The 16608-nt window shown below is 45.2% G+C and overlaps 9 protein-coding genes across 9 annotated transcripts; 3 read left to right on the forward strand and 6 right to left on the reverse strand.

Moving 5' to 3' along the window:
• Positions 1-162: 162 nt before the first annotated feature.
• Positions 163-2315, reverse strand: V8C40DRAFT_286966 (major facilitator superfamily domain-containing protein; the record flags this gene model as incomplete). Its single annotated transcript, XM_083222614.1, has 8 exons — positions 2114-2315; positions 1970-2050; positions 1850-1902; positions 1527-1784; positions 811-1475; positions 606-761; positions 274-542; positions 163-204 (listed from the first exon to the last, which is right to left on the reverse strand). The coding sequence occupies exons 1-8, from the start codon at positions 2270-2272 to the stop codon at positions 163-165; spliced, it is 1683 nt and encodes a 560-aa protein (XP_083074573.1). The 5' UTR covers positions 2273-2315.
• Positions 2316-2911: 596 nt separating this feature from the next.
• On the reverse strand, positions 2912-4627 carry V8C40DRAFT_243452 (Zn(II)2Cys6 transcription factor domain-containing protein). Its single transcript, XM_083215441.1, has 3 exons — positions 4166-4627; positions 3850-4090; positions 2912-3783 (listed from the first exon to the last, which is right to left on the reverse strand). The coding sequence occupies exons 1-3, from the start codon at positions 4328-4330 to the stop codon at positions 2972-2974; spliced, it is 1218 nt and encodes a 405-aa protein (XP_083074574.1). The 5' UTR covers positions 4331-4627; the 3' UTR covers positions 2912-2971.
• Positions 4628-4666: 39 nt separating this feature from the next.
• Positions 4667-5613, reverse strand: V8C40DRAFT_243454 (uncharacterized protein). Its single transcript, XM_083215442.1, has one exon. The coding sequence runs from the start codon at positions 5318-5320 to the stop codon at positions 4763-4765; it is 558 nt and encodes a 185-aa protein (XP_083074575.1). The 5' UTR covers positions 5321-5613; the 3' UTR covers positions 4667-4762.
• Positions 5614-5786: 173 nt separating this feature from the next.
• Positions 5787-6531, forward strand: V8C40DRAFT_243455 (uncharacterized protein). The gene is made up of 2 exons (XM_083215443.1): positions 5787-6259; positions 6359-6531. Exons 1-2 carry the CDS (start codon positions 5899-5901, stop codon positions 6520-6522), a joined length of 525 nt encoding a protein of 174 aa, XP_083074576.1. The 5' UTR covers positions 5787-5898; the 3' UTR covers positions 6523-6531.
• A 1389-nt stretch (positions 6532-7920) lies between these two features.
• V8C40DRAFT_274539 (aromatic alcohol reductase) lies at positions 7921-8847 on the reverse strand (the record flags this gene model as incomplete). Its single annotated transcript, XM_083220617.1, has 1 exon — positions 7921-8847. One exon carries the CDS (start codon positions 8845-8847, stop codon positions 7921-7923), a length of 927 nt encoding a protein of 308 aa, XP_083074577.1.
• A 1299-nt stretch (positions 8848-10146) lies between these two features.
• On the forward strand, positions 10147-11335 carry V8C40DRAFT_286968 (alkene reductase; the record flags this gene model as incomplete). Its single annotated transcript, XM_083222615.1, has 1 exon — positions 10147-11335. One exon carries the CDS (start codon positions 10147-10149, stop codon positions 11311-11313), a length of 1167 nt encoding a protein of 388 aa, XP_083074578.1. The 3' UTR covers positions 11314-11335.
• A 113-nt stretch (positions 11336-11448) lies between these two features.
• Positions 11449-13646, reverse strand: V8C40DRAFT_243459 (uncharacterized protein). The gene is made up of 5 exons (XM_083215444.1): positions 13437-13646; positions 12669-13303; positions 12277-12600; positions 11925-12214; positions 11449-11865 (listed from the first exon to the last, which is right to left on the reverse strand). Exons 2-5 carry the CDS (start codon positions 12935-12937, stop codon positions 11816-11818), a joined length of 933 nt encoding a protein of 310 aa, XP_083074579.1. The 5' UTR covers positions 12938-13303; positions 13437-13646; the 3' UTR covers positions 11449-11815.
• V8C40DRAFT_209583 (uncharacterized protein) lies at positions 13367-13646 on the reverse strand. The gene has a single exon (XM_083212098.1). The coding sequence runs from the start codon at positions 13586-13588 to the stop codon at positions 13433-13435; it is 156 nt and encodes a 51-aa protein (XP_083074580.1). The 5' UTR covers positions 13589-13646; the 3' UTR covers positions 13367-13432.
• A 541-nt stretch (positions 13647-14187) lies between these two features.
• On the forward strand, positions 14188-15762 carry V8C40DRAFT_286970 (chaperonin 10-like protein; the record flags this gene model as incomplete). Its single annotated transcript, XM_083222616.1, has 4 exons — positions 14188-14810; positions 14893-15347; positions 15409-15486; positions 15555-15762. Exons 1-4 carry the CDS (start codon positions 14562-14564, stop codon positions 15760-15762), a joined length of 990 nt encoding a protein of 329 aa, XP_083074581.1. The 5' UTR covers positions 14188-14561.
• Positions 15763-16608: the final 846 nt, after the last annotated feature.

Here is a 16608-nt window from a genome sequence, read left to right on the forward strand (position 1 = left end):
ATCCAACGATAAGAGCTATCTCTTAGTGCCTGATACGCTTCCACTGCGTGTACATACTGGTTTACGGAAATCAGTATGGTTAGACGAAGTATTCTGAGTTTGGTGCAGAATGGGGTTATAGTCCCAAGTCCAGGCTGGGATTATAGGGCGGATGGGATCGAATCATGCGGCGATTGCTTGGACGTCCTTGAAGAGTTTTCGTTGCTATTTGCTAAACTATCAGTTCTGAGTTCCATCTTTTGAGCGACAAATTTGCGTTGGATCAACACCTACCGTGAAGAAAACCGAAACGACTAAACAGACTGCGCCTCCCACAAAGACAGGCACGAATACACTCCGAAGGGCCACCACGATAGACGCAATTGCTTGGTCACGCAGTGTATCCGGAAGAGATCTGATAAAGTCACCACTTGTACCCGCAATTGCAAACTGAAGCTGTGACCGAGGTATGTCGGGTAGGACCGATGAAAGACCAGCTAGCGACTTATTGATGAAGATGGATCCCGCAATGGACAGACCGAGTGCAATTCCGCCAAGCTGGGCTATCGAGTTTTAAAGCCTGTCAGACCATTTCATTGTAAATAAGGTGTATTGACTGCGCTTACCGAGCATCATGAAACTGATGGCATATGCTAGGTCGGTTGGAGATACCACAGCCTGTATCACAGCATATCCAGCTTGAACAAAACACCCTGTCCCGGCACCAACCAATACCTCAAAGCCATAAACACTAGCAGACGATGTTTGTGGTGTAATTCGATCTGCCTTGCATTATTACCGGCATTCCAATCATGATGACCAGTGACTTACAGAGTAGAGCTCCACCGATGACTGTTAACACACTTCCAGCAGTATACCATGGCTGAAAGTAGCTGAACTTTGACATTAGGTGGCCATTGCAGAGTATAAGCGCGCTTAAAGTGACAATCATTGGCAGTAAGCGGACTGCCGATTTGATAGCGTCGTCACCACGAGTAAATTGAAAGTATAGAGGGATATAATAAATGGGGACGAACGCGGAGGTGTTGATTGCCGACGCACAGATATACAAGAGTACGGCATTGAAACTGCCTAGAAATCGGCAGGGAAATATTCTATCAGTCACACTGGTGAATAGTGACAGGTGCTGCTGAATGCCGAAGCCAAGAAACAATACGCCCGACGTGATGAATAGGGCAATTATTTGGCCACTTCCCCATGCATACAGCGCACCGCCAAAGTTGATGGCCATGAAAAGGGACATGATGGCACCGACACTTAGGATGGTACCAAAGAAGTCGAATGCACAAAGCAGACTAACAACTTTGACCCCAGGTCGTGGTTTGAATGAAGGAATCAACCAAATATAAACAGGCGCGAAAGGTGCTGCTACACAGAGGTTCATATAAAAGGCCCATCGCCATGTGGCCTTCGATTCTGCAAAAGCGCCGCCAACCACTGGTCCAAGGACAGTGCCAATGCCCCAGATTAAGCCCCTAACATCCGTGTTAACCATTAAAGAAGTCAAACGAGCACTATCCACTTACACGAAGCTTAGATAGCCTGGCCTTTCTTTATTAGACGTGTTGACGGATAGGAGGGTCATAACTCCCAAATACATGCCGTTGCCGCCCATCCCAGCCAGAACACGGCCAATGATGAGGGCTTTCATAGTAGGAGCTGCGCCACAGAGGGCTGAGCCAATGTTGAAGAGCACAGAAGACAAAATGTAAAGCCATTTCGCATTAAAAAGCCCATATAATCTGCCAAAAGGTAAGACCACAGCTGTACCACCGAGGAGAAATCTGCAGTGATGAAGAGTAAGCCAGCTAGGTAGCGTAAGAATTGCAGGTTTTGACTTTTGACTCACCCAACTGAAAGCCACGGCAGCTCTGCAATGTCTCCAAGATCATTTACTGCAGCCTTATTCCCAAGTCTCATTAATCGTCTTCTTGAAATAGGCGGGGAATTGTCATTTGGATGACCTTACAGGTGTTACATCAGCAACAACAGTATTGTCCAAAGCATAGAGAAAGATGCTGGAAAGGATTGCGATCACGACCATGGCCCACTGTTAATGAAGATGATTATATTAGCCAGGCGCAACACACAGAACTCCAAAGATAGAACTTACGGACAGGCCATGAATTTGCCTTGGTGAAGGAGCTGGATCGGTACCCGCCACCTGATTGTTGTCGGTATCCGGGGAAGAGAGAAAAAATTCACCTCTATCGCTACTTCCTGGTGTTTTATACGTTTGCGACATCTGTATCGACATCTTCGACTCATCCATAAGTCTTGAACCGTTCTGAAGGGTGGTAAGTACTAAGGCAGAGTTTTGCTATTTTCGGGTTTCTTAATTCTTGACTATATCACGCTTCTAAGTGGTATGTTACGCCTATTATATAGTTCGTTGCGTGGCGGCATTGTCCCACTTCCAAATGTTCAGCGATCCATACCAGGGTTTACATCGCTTCTAATTACTTGCCTCAAGTTGGGATTCGTAGCCTTTGAAGGAACATTAACAATCACATAAACTAGTGTTCGTAATCAAGGGATTTTGGAAAAGAATGAACACAATGGCTCGCTTATTGCGGATTTGGGTTGCAGAGCCGTCTTCCGGATCGGGAAATTTGCACGGAAATATTTGGAAGGGCGGAGACGGAGTATCTCGGAACACCCTGGGGTTGCTGAATTAGGTAACTTTCTCGGAAATGGTGAGCCAGAGGGATTGAATAGGCAACTTGTCCGGAAATGATGACGAGACGCCTTCGTCCCCTGTGATTTGTAAATAGGCCAAACGAACGGTTTCCAGTCGCAAATATTAGCAACATATTTCACAGTGTTTTCTTTTCTCTTAAAGCTGTATAGGTTGTGGCTTGAGGAGAAAGTAAATCACGTAGCATATAGGAATAAATGGACCGTTTGATGGTTCAAATCCTTTATTCTATTACCCCATCCCATAGGTCCAGCATGGCTACACGCGAATCAATTATAATACTAGAGAGAGAACATGGTTTATCTTAGTATCCGCTATATCCAACCTTGCCATCATTGTTTTCACTTTTGCCTGGCGCGCTTCACTCCCTGAGACTTGACTCACGCCGTTTACGCGTTTCAGCAAGCTTCGAAAATGTTCTATCTGCAGATTCAATAGACCTCGCATCATGTGCAGCTCCTCTTGGGGTATGTAATTCTCCCCGTGAATATTAGAGAAAATGGCAGAATTGCATGATGCTAGCTCTGCCGGTCCTCGAGTTGAGCTACAATATAGCTGTGAGTGACGATTGGTTGACGAACTACCTGTGACGATTGATGTTGAAGGGAGAGGTTGGCTCTCAAGACTTTCAAGCTCATTGAGTCCTGCAGCTGAGTTGTGGAGTCTTTTACAGAGACACTCAAATATTTCGGTAAGACGGTCGCAAATGACGACAATGAGGGCCTGCACTCGAGGGAGCAAACAGCATATCGTACAGTCCAGGGCTAAACAACACTGAAACATAACCCATTTCTGCAGCTGGACCACCCCCTCGATCGAGAGTTCGGTGATGTGGAATTCATCGTCTTCTAAACATTGCAACACAGTGGCGCTATTCTCCATACAGCAGCAGGTCTTATAGCTGCAAAAAGAGTCTGGAACGCCGCCGGATTCTTGAATTGGCGGGGTGACTTGTCGCGTCAAAGGCGTTAATCCCGTAGACTGCAGAGGTGGTTTTAGCAACGAACTAGAAGTCGGAGCAGCGCAGACAGGTCCGAAGACAGCACTACAATCAGTGGTATGAAAAGGCGCCGCCGGGCCTGGCGCTTCGGCGCGTTCAAAATATCCATGTTAGGTTCCGTGTTGAGAATGCCCCGAGTCAATATACTTACCTGCAGTATCCTGTACTCCAGTCATTGTTTGCTCCGCAGGAAGCGGCTGATTAATCGTCGCGTCTTCTTGCAATCTCTTCGCCTCAACACTCTGATCTGTAGGTGATCTTGTTGCTCCTTGAGTCAAACCATCCAGCAACCCTGCTTTGCGGATAACTTTCTTCTGAAGTGTTGGCATAATGCACCGTATAGCGCGACTGCGACACCGGTCACAACGTTGTCGCTGGCCTGTACACCGGACCTTTGACCATTTCATATCAGCACACATCCAGCCGCGCTCATTAATAACAGCACAGCTGCGAATGCAAATGCGTACCTTTTTGATCTTGCAGGCCAAACAAGCTGATCTCTTAATTGGGACGGCATGATTTTCGCGGATCTCACTGGCTCCTCCAGCAGCCGAAGAGTCTGCATTTCTTGATGCAACCTGTTCCATACCGATGGCATCTTGGTTTTTGGACGTTTTCAGTGTGATGAACATGTCGAGTTTCGGTAAGTGAAGGGCATGGGCATAGCCATAGGATGCAGCAGGAGAAGAGCTCACTGCCTGCTGCAGCAAATATGTAATGTAAGATACTGAGAAATTTGAAGAAGAAGTAGCAGAATTTAGTGCAAAAAATAAGTTTTCCGTATAAACTGCCACAGCGGAGCAGTTACGTCGTGGAGTGCAAAAGGGTTAGTAATAGCTGTGTGGTGACGAGAGAACTTGTTCCGTGAGAAACAAGTCATTTGAGTGAATATTTATGCTTAGTAATACCACAAAGACCTGCTCTTTAAGACAGAAACTAGTATTATTTCCAGGATTCTGTATTAATAATAGGTTTAAATTCATTGCTATTTCTCTGCGCATTGGCATACTAATACTGAGTTCTGAAGGCAGTCCACTGTAGCGTAGATACGTTCTCACACTACTCTACGACCTTCTTTCCTGACGCTTATTTCCACCACTGAACGTTTCGTTCTGTCTTGTCGGCCAGATGAATCGCCATGGATACCTCAAAATATATTTAAGAAATTGGAGCTCACCAGTGTCGGGCTTGAACGAGTAGAGCCGAATACAGAACGCGATTGTCATAAGCGGGACAAGCCAAAATCCATTATTTATAATGTCAAACGCATTCGCGTTGTCGCTTATATCGTTATTGTGCGTCGCCAGCACAGAAAAATTCCAAATTAATCGAATCGTAATAAAGACCACTGCAGTGATGTTTGCCGCGTGGGTAGCTTGCCGCACATTACGTTCCGCAACATCACGCTTCTTGTCACGGCTTGCGTCATAGTTACTGAAGCAAAATGGGCCAAGGATAATGTTCGTTATGGTTTCTTTGAGAAGGCCTATGGCTCCGTGCAACCAACCATCAAGCCGTACGAAATTATAGTATCCATGGAGGAAAGAAAGTGAAATTGCAAAGAAATATTGAAGATGGATTACGTGTTGTTGTCGTACTGTGTCTGGCACTAGGTTGCTCATAGTGCGCGACTTTTGGCTATAACTTTGCAAAATAAATTTTCAAGGTGAGAGACAGATGGCTATTTATGATGTGTCAAGAAGGGAAAGGTGAGAAAATCTGCAGTCCTTGATCGGATCTGTTTTGATTGGCATATGATTAGAAGTATGTGCTATCCGAAACATAGCTTACTTGGCTTGAAGATGGAAGAGAGAAAATGAAATGGAAGAAGGCGAGGTACTATAACCTTTATAATGTAGTTAAAAGGCCTCCGCCGCTTAATACATGGCTTAATAATTATACAGGAGGATACCAGTCAACCTTATGTGAGAGAGAAACCAACAACAGGATTCATCCATTTAGCTTGATTTGGTTGGCTTAGTTGTTCAGAGGTTATTCTATATTACTAATTTGTCTCCAAAAACAGTTAGCACTATTGAGCATTAAGGTATTTCTTGTTCTCCTTGGTAGGATTCTCAGTTTGCTTGAAAAGGCATCAATCTCCGAGATCCGGCATTACTGAACCGGCTTGGCAGCACTCACATATTAATTTAGTTGCCTGTTCGCTGTACTTGACTATTTGTTGTTTCTTCTCGTAATTATGTCTCCAAAACAACCTATACCTTCATTCGACATGCTGGATCCAAACCGTTTACGCGTACCTGCGGATGACGCAAAACCGCCAACCGTCCGTGAATACCTCGCTAATGTCCTTCACTTTTCCTACAATGTACCTGTGAAACATGCCGAGGAATTAGTATCTGGATGGCGCTACGGACGAGGCCATGCGCTGAATGAATATGACGTTGCTACGTTTCGTCAGATTTTTGGCGCTGAAGTTGGAGCGCTGCTGTATTATCATGTAAACAACAAGCTATCCGTATCAAAGAGAGCAACTGGTCCAATTTCCGGAAATGAGACTGCAGAAGCAAAGAAAGACCTATTTGGGTTACCGCCAGGAGGTAAGTCTATAGTCATTTTGTACTCATGTTGTATACTTCGACTTAGAGAGAAATAAACTTGTTTACAAGAACGGAGTTTCACTAACCTATGATGTATAGTATCAGTTATGTATTTGTTTCTGATCATGTGTATTATCCCTGGCCTGGTGGCTTGCATTCAGCTTTTAAAAGGAAGCACCGATGACGTTGATAAAATGTTGAAAATTAGTGGCTTTTTCTTACTAGGATTTATGTACTTGTATATTACATTCTACTACGTATAGCATAACCAGAATCTTCATTCACGTAGTATTGCAATACAATAAAAACGGTTGAACTTGCATTTCATTCAATCTTGTTGGAGACATCTGTTCTTCATTGTACTTTGGATGGAAGACGTTCCATGACTTACTACCACAAAAGTCGGACTTTAGGAAGAGGGCTAAAGTACGCTGTAACGGCCGCGTGACGGCGACAGAAGTTGCTTTACAGCTATGGCATTAATGTATTCAGTACTCGATTGTCGGCTAGAAGGTTTCCAAGTGGGTTTCAGCTGCCTGAAAGTTTTCTACGCTCTCCTGGGTTTGTTACCTAACTATTACATGATCGAATATCGTGTCCATAGGACTTCCAAGGGTATATGTTATATCATCAATAGGTACTTATGGATAAGGGCTTCGACCGTTCGGGTCCCTATTATTGCTTATCTTGCGCAATTGAACCGTATTTGAGCATTTTACCTGAAGGTGAGTATGTGGAAACATACCTCGAACATTGGGTATTAATAAAGGGGTTGACAATGGATCTAACGAGATATGTACATAGAAACTGAGCACCGGGCTTTCTGATTTGCCTTTAGAAGTCTCTCAACCTAGTTTAACACCACGAATAAATGCCGAAAAAGATGCTTTGACTAAATATCGACACTAATTGCACTCGTCATGTTCATCTGTGCACTAGGTATAACACTAACATCGGTCCTGATATCACAGGATAAAACTTAAGTTGCAACTTTGAGTTGATTGTGAGGTCCTTTTGCCATGCATTTAAATAATGCCACAAGATGAGGAGATTTTCCGGGAATCTTTCTGCTAGGTTTTGGTGTATAAAGCTCTGTGATTGTCCATGAGAGATCCCAGGTTAACGATATACTTTTGAGTGTTGAGATATAGACCTCAATAATCTTGTGGAAAATAACTGCTCTTTCGCATCCTGACATTGAGAACATTTTGAGTCTTATATTTGCATCCATAGTTACACTATTTGTAGCTGAAGTCCATAAAAATTTGAACTTCACTAGTAATGTATGTTTCTTACAGCGCTTCAGACTATAAACCCCTAGATAGCGCAGACACAATCTCAGTCGTAAGAGTTAGCAGATATTTTTCAGCATTCACCTTAGCTACCCATTCAACAAAGTCCTCTTCGAGTGATTGACTTGCCCAAAAAATAGTATCCAGAAGGATATTGTATGAGAAAATACCAGCAGCTATAACGGATCGACGATAGTCCACCATTGAGGTTCTCAGCGCATTGATGGAATTGCCAATAGATCTACATTTACTTGTCATTTGGCTGAGACTTGGTCTAATAAGCTTTATTTGAACGCCGGTATCCCCCGAGAGACTAATGTTACGTTACATAGAGATCCTCTATATGTTGTATACTCTGTTCAACCCCCCTCAAATAGCACCGTATGCTTTCAATGCAGCCTCAACCACCTCATCCAGCGTATTTTTGGGCAAACGAAGCTTGTCATTCTGGATCTCGCCCTCTTTCTCGAGGTGGCCACCGTAACGTCCAGTGACAAATCCAGTCTCTATAAGGGCAAAGGTGGCCTTGACATCTCCAGCAGCCACAGCAGCCTGCTTTTCCGCAATCAAGTTGGAGCTATCGATGCTCTCTGTTGTGTACTTGACACCTTGGATGCGCTCGATGGCTTCCAGTAGCTGCTTTTGAGTAATAGCAAAGTCGCTGAGATAGATGACAGTATTCTTGTAAACATCGCGATCAGTGCCAGCGGCAAGCAAAGCTTTAACTAAGCCCTGAGCTGAGTTCTCTTCGGTAGTACAAGAGAAATATCCTTCGCCGTCATCCCAAAAGACAAATCGCCGCTCACCAATGTGCAAGCCGAGGAAGTCATTTGCCATAGACCAGCGAATCCACATGCCACAGGCTATGCTCATCCACTCAATAACCCCTGCTTGAGCCTTGGCTCGGAGGTATTCTTGAATCTTACCCTTGTCATTAAAGACTTGGTTTAGTGCTTGGGCGTCGTGTCTCATGTAATTGAGACCATACTCGCTAGGCACATAGCGACGTATACCGGCCGCGATAGCAGCGTCAATAATGCGAAACTGATCAGCGACCGAGAACGAGGTCATGCAGTTGATGACAACATCGTGGCCTTGAAATGCAGGAATCAGCTCGTCTGTCGGGTAGGAGTCAGGGACTGTGATCGTTTTGAAGTGCACAGGCATTTTGGCCTTGGAAGAGGCACGTTGTATCAGGGTAATGGTGAAGCTGGACTCCTTCTCCAGAGCAGCCAGAACGATGCTACCTATGGAGCCCGTGGCACCAATGAGGATGACTTTTTTGAACATTGACATAGTAATGGCTAGATGAGCCTTAACCACTTAGATAATAAAATATAGTTGGGAAGTTAAGTTGCTTAGACCATGGCACCGTAGCCTTTAAGTACTTCTGAATAACATTCTACCATAATCCGATGATTATAATGAAACTTTCGAATCTTTTCCGTAGATAAGCATACATAGAGCTAAATGTCTCCGAATATTCGGGGTCAATTCCGTGTCAACTTTGACCGGCAAATGTTGCCGGACTTTGTTTCTTTTGCAGGCATCCTTCGCAAACAGTTTTGCATCCACATCGCTGATCCACCGTTTTCCTAAATGGTATTGTGGAGTAATGGTGGCTAAGATTAGCCAGCTCTAATATAGCTCCGTCCATCAAGTCAGCTCAGGGCTTGTAATGAGATTGTTGAGTTAGACCCAGCGTGCTCAGACTGGAAGGACTCGATGCCCGAGCTTTCCATAATTGTCCCCCCGCTTAGAAATCCCGACAATGCACTGGCATCACTAATGGTTATAGATTGCTCATTGTAGGCTTCTTAGTAGCATCATCATTGTTTCACACTAAACCATCCCGACCTCTCCGTAGTATTTGAGTTGCTTATCCAGTTTGTTCTAATGTCTTCTTTCTATGGCTGATTAGTGCGGCTTTTACTTTTCCTTTGGGACTTTCCTCGTAGGACTTTGAGCTAATGCGGCAGCCGATATGCAGGTTCCGACATGCAGGTTCCGACATGCGGGTGCCGATACTCCACACCCTACGTGCCGCCCCAAAAGGATACCAAACTCGAGTCAGTGAAGAAATCGTTTAACAATCTTCCTGTGGCAAATAACGTTATTAAGATTTGGGTACGAGGCCCCTAAGTCCCATCTATCAAAGGAAAAGTCAATAGTACCTTTCAATTCGACCTGCAGACAATCTCATACCGTCAAAGCATCCTCCGAAGAACTAAAGCTGGTTAAGGTAGTCAGCCGTCCCATTTTCTCAAGTCATTGCCGTTTGTGAATTATCAATCAATAGTATGAAGTACTGCGACATGTTCGGCAGTATTCAAGTTCCTATGTACAAAATGGTATCAAAATTTGCAATAATTCACAGTGCTGACATATTTCACATGGCTTTAGTAGACCCAACGAGAAGTGATACAACATATATCGCAGAGATAAATGTAATATATATCGTAGCAACCAGCCCCGTTAAGAAAGCCCAGATCATCTTAAGCTTTCTGGATTATCTACCTCGGCAACCATCAGAAGAGCCCTACCCAAGTTATCAACAGCTTCGCCAATTCTAGATTTTCGTCAAACTTCATAACCATGCCAGCACAGAAAATACCCGCGACATCCAAGATATTCCAGCCTCTCAAGGTCGGTAGAATTACGCTGCCTCATCGCATAGTGATGGCACCACTTTCACGATATCGTAACAGCGATGACCATGTGCCTCTAGATATGGCAGTCGAGTACTACTCCGACCGAGCGGCCGTCCCTGGGACGCTCATTATAAGCGAAGCAACAGCAATATCTCAAGACGATGAGACTGATCCCAATGGTCCTGGTATTTGGAGTGATAAGGAGATTGCCCAGTGGAAGCGCATAATCAGCGCCGTACATGCTAGGGGTGGCTATTTTATACAGCAGATTTGGAGCCTAGGCCGCGCAGGTGACGCACAATTTGCGCGTTCCAAGGGCATTAAATACGAATCGAGCAGCGAAGGTCCCATGGAGGGTTCTGATATAACGCCTGAGGAATTGACTGAGGAGGAGATATGGGTCAAAATTGACAGTTTTGCCCAAGCTGCGAAAACAGCCATTGCCGCCGGGGCAGATGGCGTTGAGCTGCACGGCGCTCACGGCTACTTAATTGACCAATTCACTCGGGAATCTATCAATAAAAGAACGGATAAATGGGGTGGCTCAGTTGAGAACAGGGCACGTTTTGCCATCGAGGCTGTCAAGGCCGTTGCTGCTGCCATCGGGGCAGAGCGTACGGCTATTCGTCTTAGCCCATGGGCGACATTCCAAGGCGCAACATCATCTGATCCACAGTCTCAGTTTCTATACATGTTGCGCGAGTTCAAGCGGCTTAACCTGAACCTCGGCTATGTTCATCTGGTAGAGGCAACCGGCGATCCTGTGACTTGGCTGCACAAGAAGGAAGACGAGCTTGGCCAACACAAGGCTTATAGACAAAACACACTCGAGTACCTGCTGGAGGAATGGGACAATTGGTCGCCCGTTATCATTGCTGGTGGCTTTAATGCGGAGAACGTCTTCTCAGCCGTGGATAACCTGTATTCCAAGTGGGATGTGGCTGTTGCATTTGGAAGATATTTTATTTCCAATCCCGACTTGGTATTCCGCCTTCAGAATGGGATCACTCTTAGTCCCTACAAACGAGATAGCTTTTATGCTAAGAAATCTCCTGTGGGATATATCGACTATCCTGTGAGCGAAGAATTTTTGGATGGAAGCTGGACATGAGTCAACACGCTTTATAAGCAACTAGATGGACAGAACAATGAACAGCAGCAACACGGAATGTCAAATCTCGAACCAACTAGATAAATTCATGGAGCAATTTAAGAGGAACGATTCGGATATATGAGTCATAAACATCTCGTTCATTACATGGCCTAGATCATAGTCATTAATCCAGTATCGATCAAAACCTAGTTTCGACTATTTTCCCTGCGTAATAAGATTGCTAAGATTAGGATTCTAACCCCAACTGTAACCAGATAGTCCATCGAACCAAAAATACACAGGCAGTTGGCCTCTTCTGTGATGACCCATGAGTCATCGAGAACTACTTCGAAAGAACTTTAGTGTTGGATTATAAACCTCAATAGTCTTCAAGACTTGAACCCTTTTGTCTTCAACATTGAGAAAGTCGTATCACAGGAGCCTCTTCTCTCGTGATGACATCCAAGAACCTCCTTCCCACCTCTCCAGCAGTCATTTAATTCGGTGGTTGCTTAGTTATTCAAAGGTTTCTTAGATCAACCAGTTCGTCAAAATGTTGCAAGAAGGTGACTACCGATATTAACACCGGTTTCGACTTTCATCAGAAATGTCACACGACATATACGTACCACCTATTGCCCAACAGCTACTAAATCGCTGCAGTTCACTTCGAAGAGTCTCCAACTCTTTGGTGGAAATTTGGAATTCTTTGAAGCTCACTAGAGGTAAAGCTGCTCGCCATACACAACAAAGGCCAATGAAGGACAAGTTTTCAATGCCGTGGTATCGAATGAAGTCGGAAGCTGAGAGACACATTTCCAAAGTCATACTCGCTATTGACCGCAGCGCGGTGGCGTCCTTGGAGTCTCTTGGGCCGCTTCTAAGCCTGTCATGGCTACTTCGGAGTGCCATGAGAGTGCTAGGGATAGATGAAGTATAAGTTGGGAGACCTAGATGCCACAAACTTAAATGTGGGCTTACCTAATTGCCATCGACGTTGGTTCGCAGTTCAGAAACGCCTTGTCTTCAGAAAGGCGCAATAGCTTTCCAAGTGAATCCTGCGCAGAGCTGTCCACAGCTACGTAATCAGCTTGTTGGGTTCTTCCGAGCTGGCAACAGCGTAAGAACGTCAGAGTATCGCTAACTAATCGTGCCACGGTAGCTGTGATTCTCATTCTTCCTGTGTAGCCGTAAGCTTTCAATTTTTCGTCCAATTCAAGATCATGCTCCTCTATCAGAGGAAAGGACTGCGGGTCTGGGAGCAGCAATGGTAAACAATAGTCCATGCTAGAGAGTGCGATGAGGCTGATTAATTCTTGGTCAGCGGCGGTTGTTTCTAATCTCATCTACGGGAGTAGACAGTCGTGACTTACCGATCCAAGGCTACTAGCGCATAACCGCATAAAAGTCTTTCTTCAGGGTCTTTTGAATCCAGGTCATTAGATTTATAGCTCTGAACTTCGACCATCCGGGCTAGTGATACACAGTGATTCAACGTGTTATAAGCGGATTCTAGACCTTGTGAACATTCATAAGCCCCTAGTAAAAGGCCATATTGCAATAAGCCAAGACCTTTAATACCGGGTGATGATTGGGTAATGACAAAGAGCCTTTTCAAAGTACGGTAAAGCCGAGTATTCATTGAATGAGCTGCGTGGTCGCAGGGAAATTGAACGACAACATGAAAAGTCAGCAGCAAACGTGCAACATCACCACGCTTATCATTCTCTAAATGGGCGCATTTTTGACGGATATCTTCTTCCCTGAGAACGGGGAGCCACCGGTGGACGCTCGCGAAGTAGCTGTCCAACAAATTCGGAATGTCAATGTCGAAAGCGCCAAGTGTTTTAAAGAGCAGCTCGGACAAGCTGGGCCCGTCATACCCTGCATCTTCCCTGTCGCTGTCACACACTAAGCGAAATAATAACGATTCGCCTTTGGTGGAGAGGTCGGGAGAACAAGAACCGCGAAATTCTACTAGGTCATTGGTTTGTATAGGCACCTCGTTCTGTAAAGTTAGAGCATATCCATCTCGTGCTACACTGTAATTGCACGTAAGAGATTTTCTGTAATAACAACAACCGGTCAGAACAAAATGAAAGCCAAAGTTGATACATACCCACAATTAAAGAGGAGCTTACGAGGTGCAACGAGAACAATTCGGTAGCAACCGGTCGCAGCCTTGTTTGCGACTTGCACAGTAACGGCAGGGCCGTTGCGCCTTGAGAGTTAGCGGAACTTGTGCCGACATGGGAAACAAATCTGATGAATCAATAAAATGGCGAAGCTGCATCGGCCGACGCAGCTGTGGGCTTGGAGGATCGAGCGAGCGGACCTCATGGAGATTTAATAGTACCTCTCGCTGATTACTATTCCTCTATCAGAATCGAGATTTCATTCGTCGTAGGAGAGCTCCGGGAACTTCAAGCATGTGCCAAGGTTCTCTGCCGTCGTCCAATGTTGGCCACTGCGGAGCCGCCAATGAAAATTAGCTCTAACGACGCTGGCAGGGGATCAGTCGATGCTTAAGTTAAGGGCGAAGCTAACGATAAGCTCTTACAAGCACTACATACAATCCGCTTTGGCTAAGGCATTATATGACTCGTGATCTAACTACCATACTTGCGACTTATATGGGATTGCCTCGGATCTTCAGGCAAATGACAATACTGCTCGGTAATAGTGGTAATGTAGGCCAAGACTGAAATGCCCAGGCGCTTCTCGCCCGAGAAGTAAGGAGTCTAACGCTGCTTTCCCAACTAGCTACAATGAAGACGCCCATGATGCTAGGTATAATGCGTTTGACACGGCCTGATTTAGCGGCTACAAAGAGAATCAGAAGCCGTCGTGTCGCTTCCGAATAGAAATTTGAAGTAGAATATCTCACTATTGCAGCCAAACCCCGCCGACACTGTGCGGTATAGTGCATGACATCCACTTCGACTTCGTCCGTGAGGGTTACCATTTTGGCCATTAACATGGTCCATAGCATTTTGTTTCCGTGAGGCAAGAAAAGGCCCTAAAAAGAAATAACAGTAGTCGAAAAATTGTCAAGTATATAAAGAAGCACTCGCCACCAAATCTCAGTTACCAGTACCTCATCAGAACATTTTCTCTAGCTACACGCTGCCTTTAAGCAAGGCTCTGTCGAAAATATCAATGAACGGTTACCCTATTGGTATTATCACTGCTATCAAGAAAGAGCTCCAAAACCTTGAAGCATCCACTTTCATCCTGCCTCGCCTCTGGAATTCTTTGAACCAGTCATGGCCGTCAATCAGTCGATGCGTGGTGTTAATGGAAAAGTCCTCTTCTCTTCCAACCCTCCTAGGGACCTTCAGCCAAAAGAAGTTCTAATAAAAATCACGCATAGCGGACTCTGTGCTAGTGATCTTGCCTATCTTCAATACGGCTGTGTTCTTGGCCACGAAGGTGTCGGTATTGTCGAGGAAGTTGGAAGTGAGGTTACTAAACTCAACATTGGGGACCGGGTGGGAGGGGGTTATTTGCGTAGCGTATGTTGAACTTTCCTCCTCCCTGAGATTTCTCTGAAGCAGCCAATCTTCATGAAAATACAAGTTAACAAGTCTTGGCTAGAGCTGCGGCAATTGCAGTTACTGCATCTCAGGCCAGGATATTCTTTGCTACAGCCGTAACATTTTCGGCGAGGGTGACTTCAACAACGGCACCTTGGGTCACCATTTCATTGCTCAAGAGGGCTATGTCTATCCAATCCCAGAGGAAATACCATCCGAAGAGGCGGCCCCTCTTCAGTGCGCTGGCTCTACCGTCTACAGTGCCTTGATCCAATACTACAAACATGGTATGCGCATCGGCATCTTGGGCATCGGCGGCTTGGGCCACTTGGCAATTCAGTTTGCCAACAAGCTTGGAGCACATGTTACTGTCTTCAGCACTACTTCTTCCAAAGAAGAAGAGGCCAGGCAGTTTGGAGCTCACCACTTTGTTGTCCTCGGCCAAGAGAAGGAGCACATCCAGCAACCCATCGATCTACTTCTTCTGACTGGCAGCAAGACTCCAGACTGGAACAGGTAAGCATTTTTTGACTTCTCATATTAAGATTTCATTCACAGTTACTGAAGTGTACTCCAGCTTTATGGAAAAGGAAATCCTCGCTCGAGGTGCATCTATTGTTGCAATTGGCTTCACAGGGCCTCTTTTTGAAATTCCGTAAGACTTGGTGGAATACCGATATCCAAACCGCATGGACTGAGCCTAACTAATGAAGTTCTATTTAGCTTTATGCCAACATTTTTTAATGGCTATAATATTGTAACGAACTTAGTGTCCTCTCGCAGGGCTCATCAGGAGATGTTAGAGTTTGCTGCGCGCAACAATATACACCCTGTTATTGAGAATTTTCCCTTTAGCAACGAGGGCATCGCGGCTGGTATCGAAAAGCTTACTAGTGGTAAGATTCGTTACAGAGTTGTTCTGGTGTGGTAGTACTATATAGAGTTAGTATTATGGGGAGGGGAAGACAAGCTCTCAAAATCCGTTCGTGTCCTATCTCAGCGTAGGCTCCGTGACGGAGTAGGTGTAGTCAGGCCAGAAGCCGTCGGTTTCATCCCATACGAAGCACTCATCCATAGCACTGGCAGTCGCGTCTGATGGCTTGGACTCGTAATGAGATGGCGTGTAATTTGGGGCGCAGCCCTAGTAATAAGGAGGCAATGCAGCATATCGTTCACTTTGAGAATAATTCCTTCGTGCTCTTGACTAAAAAAAAAACCTAGGAGAAACCACTGTATCTACCTCTGCATCACTGGTCATTGGTCACCTCCCACTGGGGTAATTCTAGCGCATCCGAGTATTATGATTTGGCGCAGCCAAACCAACTGAGTGCATCAATCTGTGGTTGATCAATTTCGAAACTCAGATACTGTAGCGCACCTATAATCATCTGCTATGGACGTCTTTGTCATCATCGGTTCCTACGTCCAGATTGTAGGTATATGTAGCAGATGATTTCGCTATGCTCCCTAGCAGTCGAGTACTTATCGTCGTCGCCCAGAAACTAACGTTGGCAGAAGGCGCATACAGAAGCAGACCACCGACACAAGCTGCATGTCTCACCACCTTTAAAATTGCTCCATAACAACTTTGGGGTTAAGTAGGTATAAGGCTCCCTGATACAAATTGCATATCAACAATACCTATATTCTTCCCGATGAGCGAGCGCATGTCATACTCTATGACATAGTATATCTTGTATAATTCTTCAGTGCAGGTAGAAGATTGAGGGAGGCCATGGAAAGCCAACCCAAACCGACATACGACTGTTGATTGATG

This window comes from Trichoderma camerunense, assembly GCF_050948025.1.
Source record: "Trichoderma camerunense strain CBS 138272 chromosome Unknown V8C40scaffold_7, whole genome shotgun sequence".
NCBI classification, from domain to species: Eukaryota; Fungi; Ascomycota; class Sordariomycetes; order Hypocreales; family Hypocreaceae; genus Trichoderma; species Trichoderma camerunense.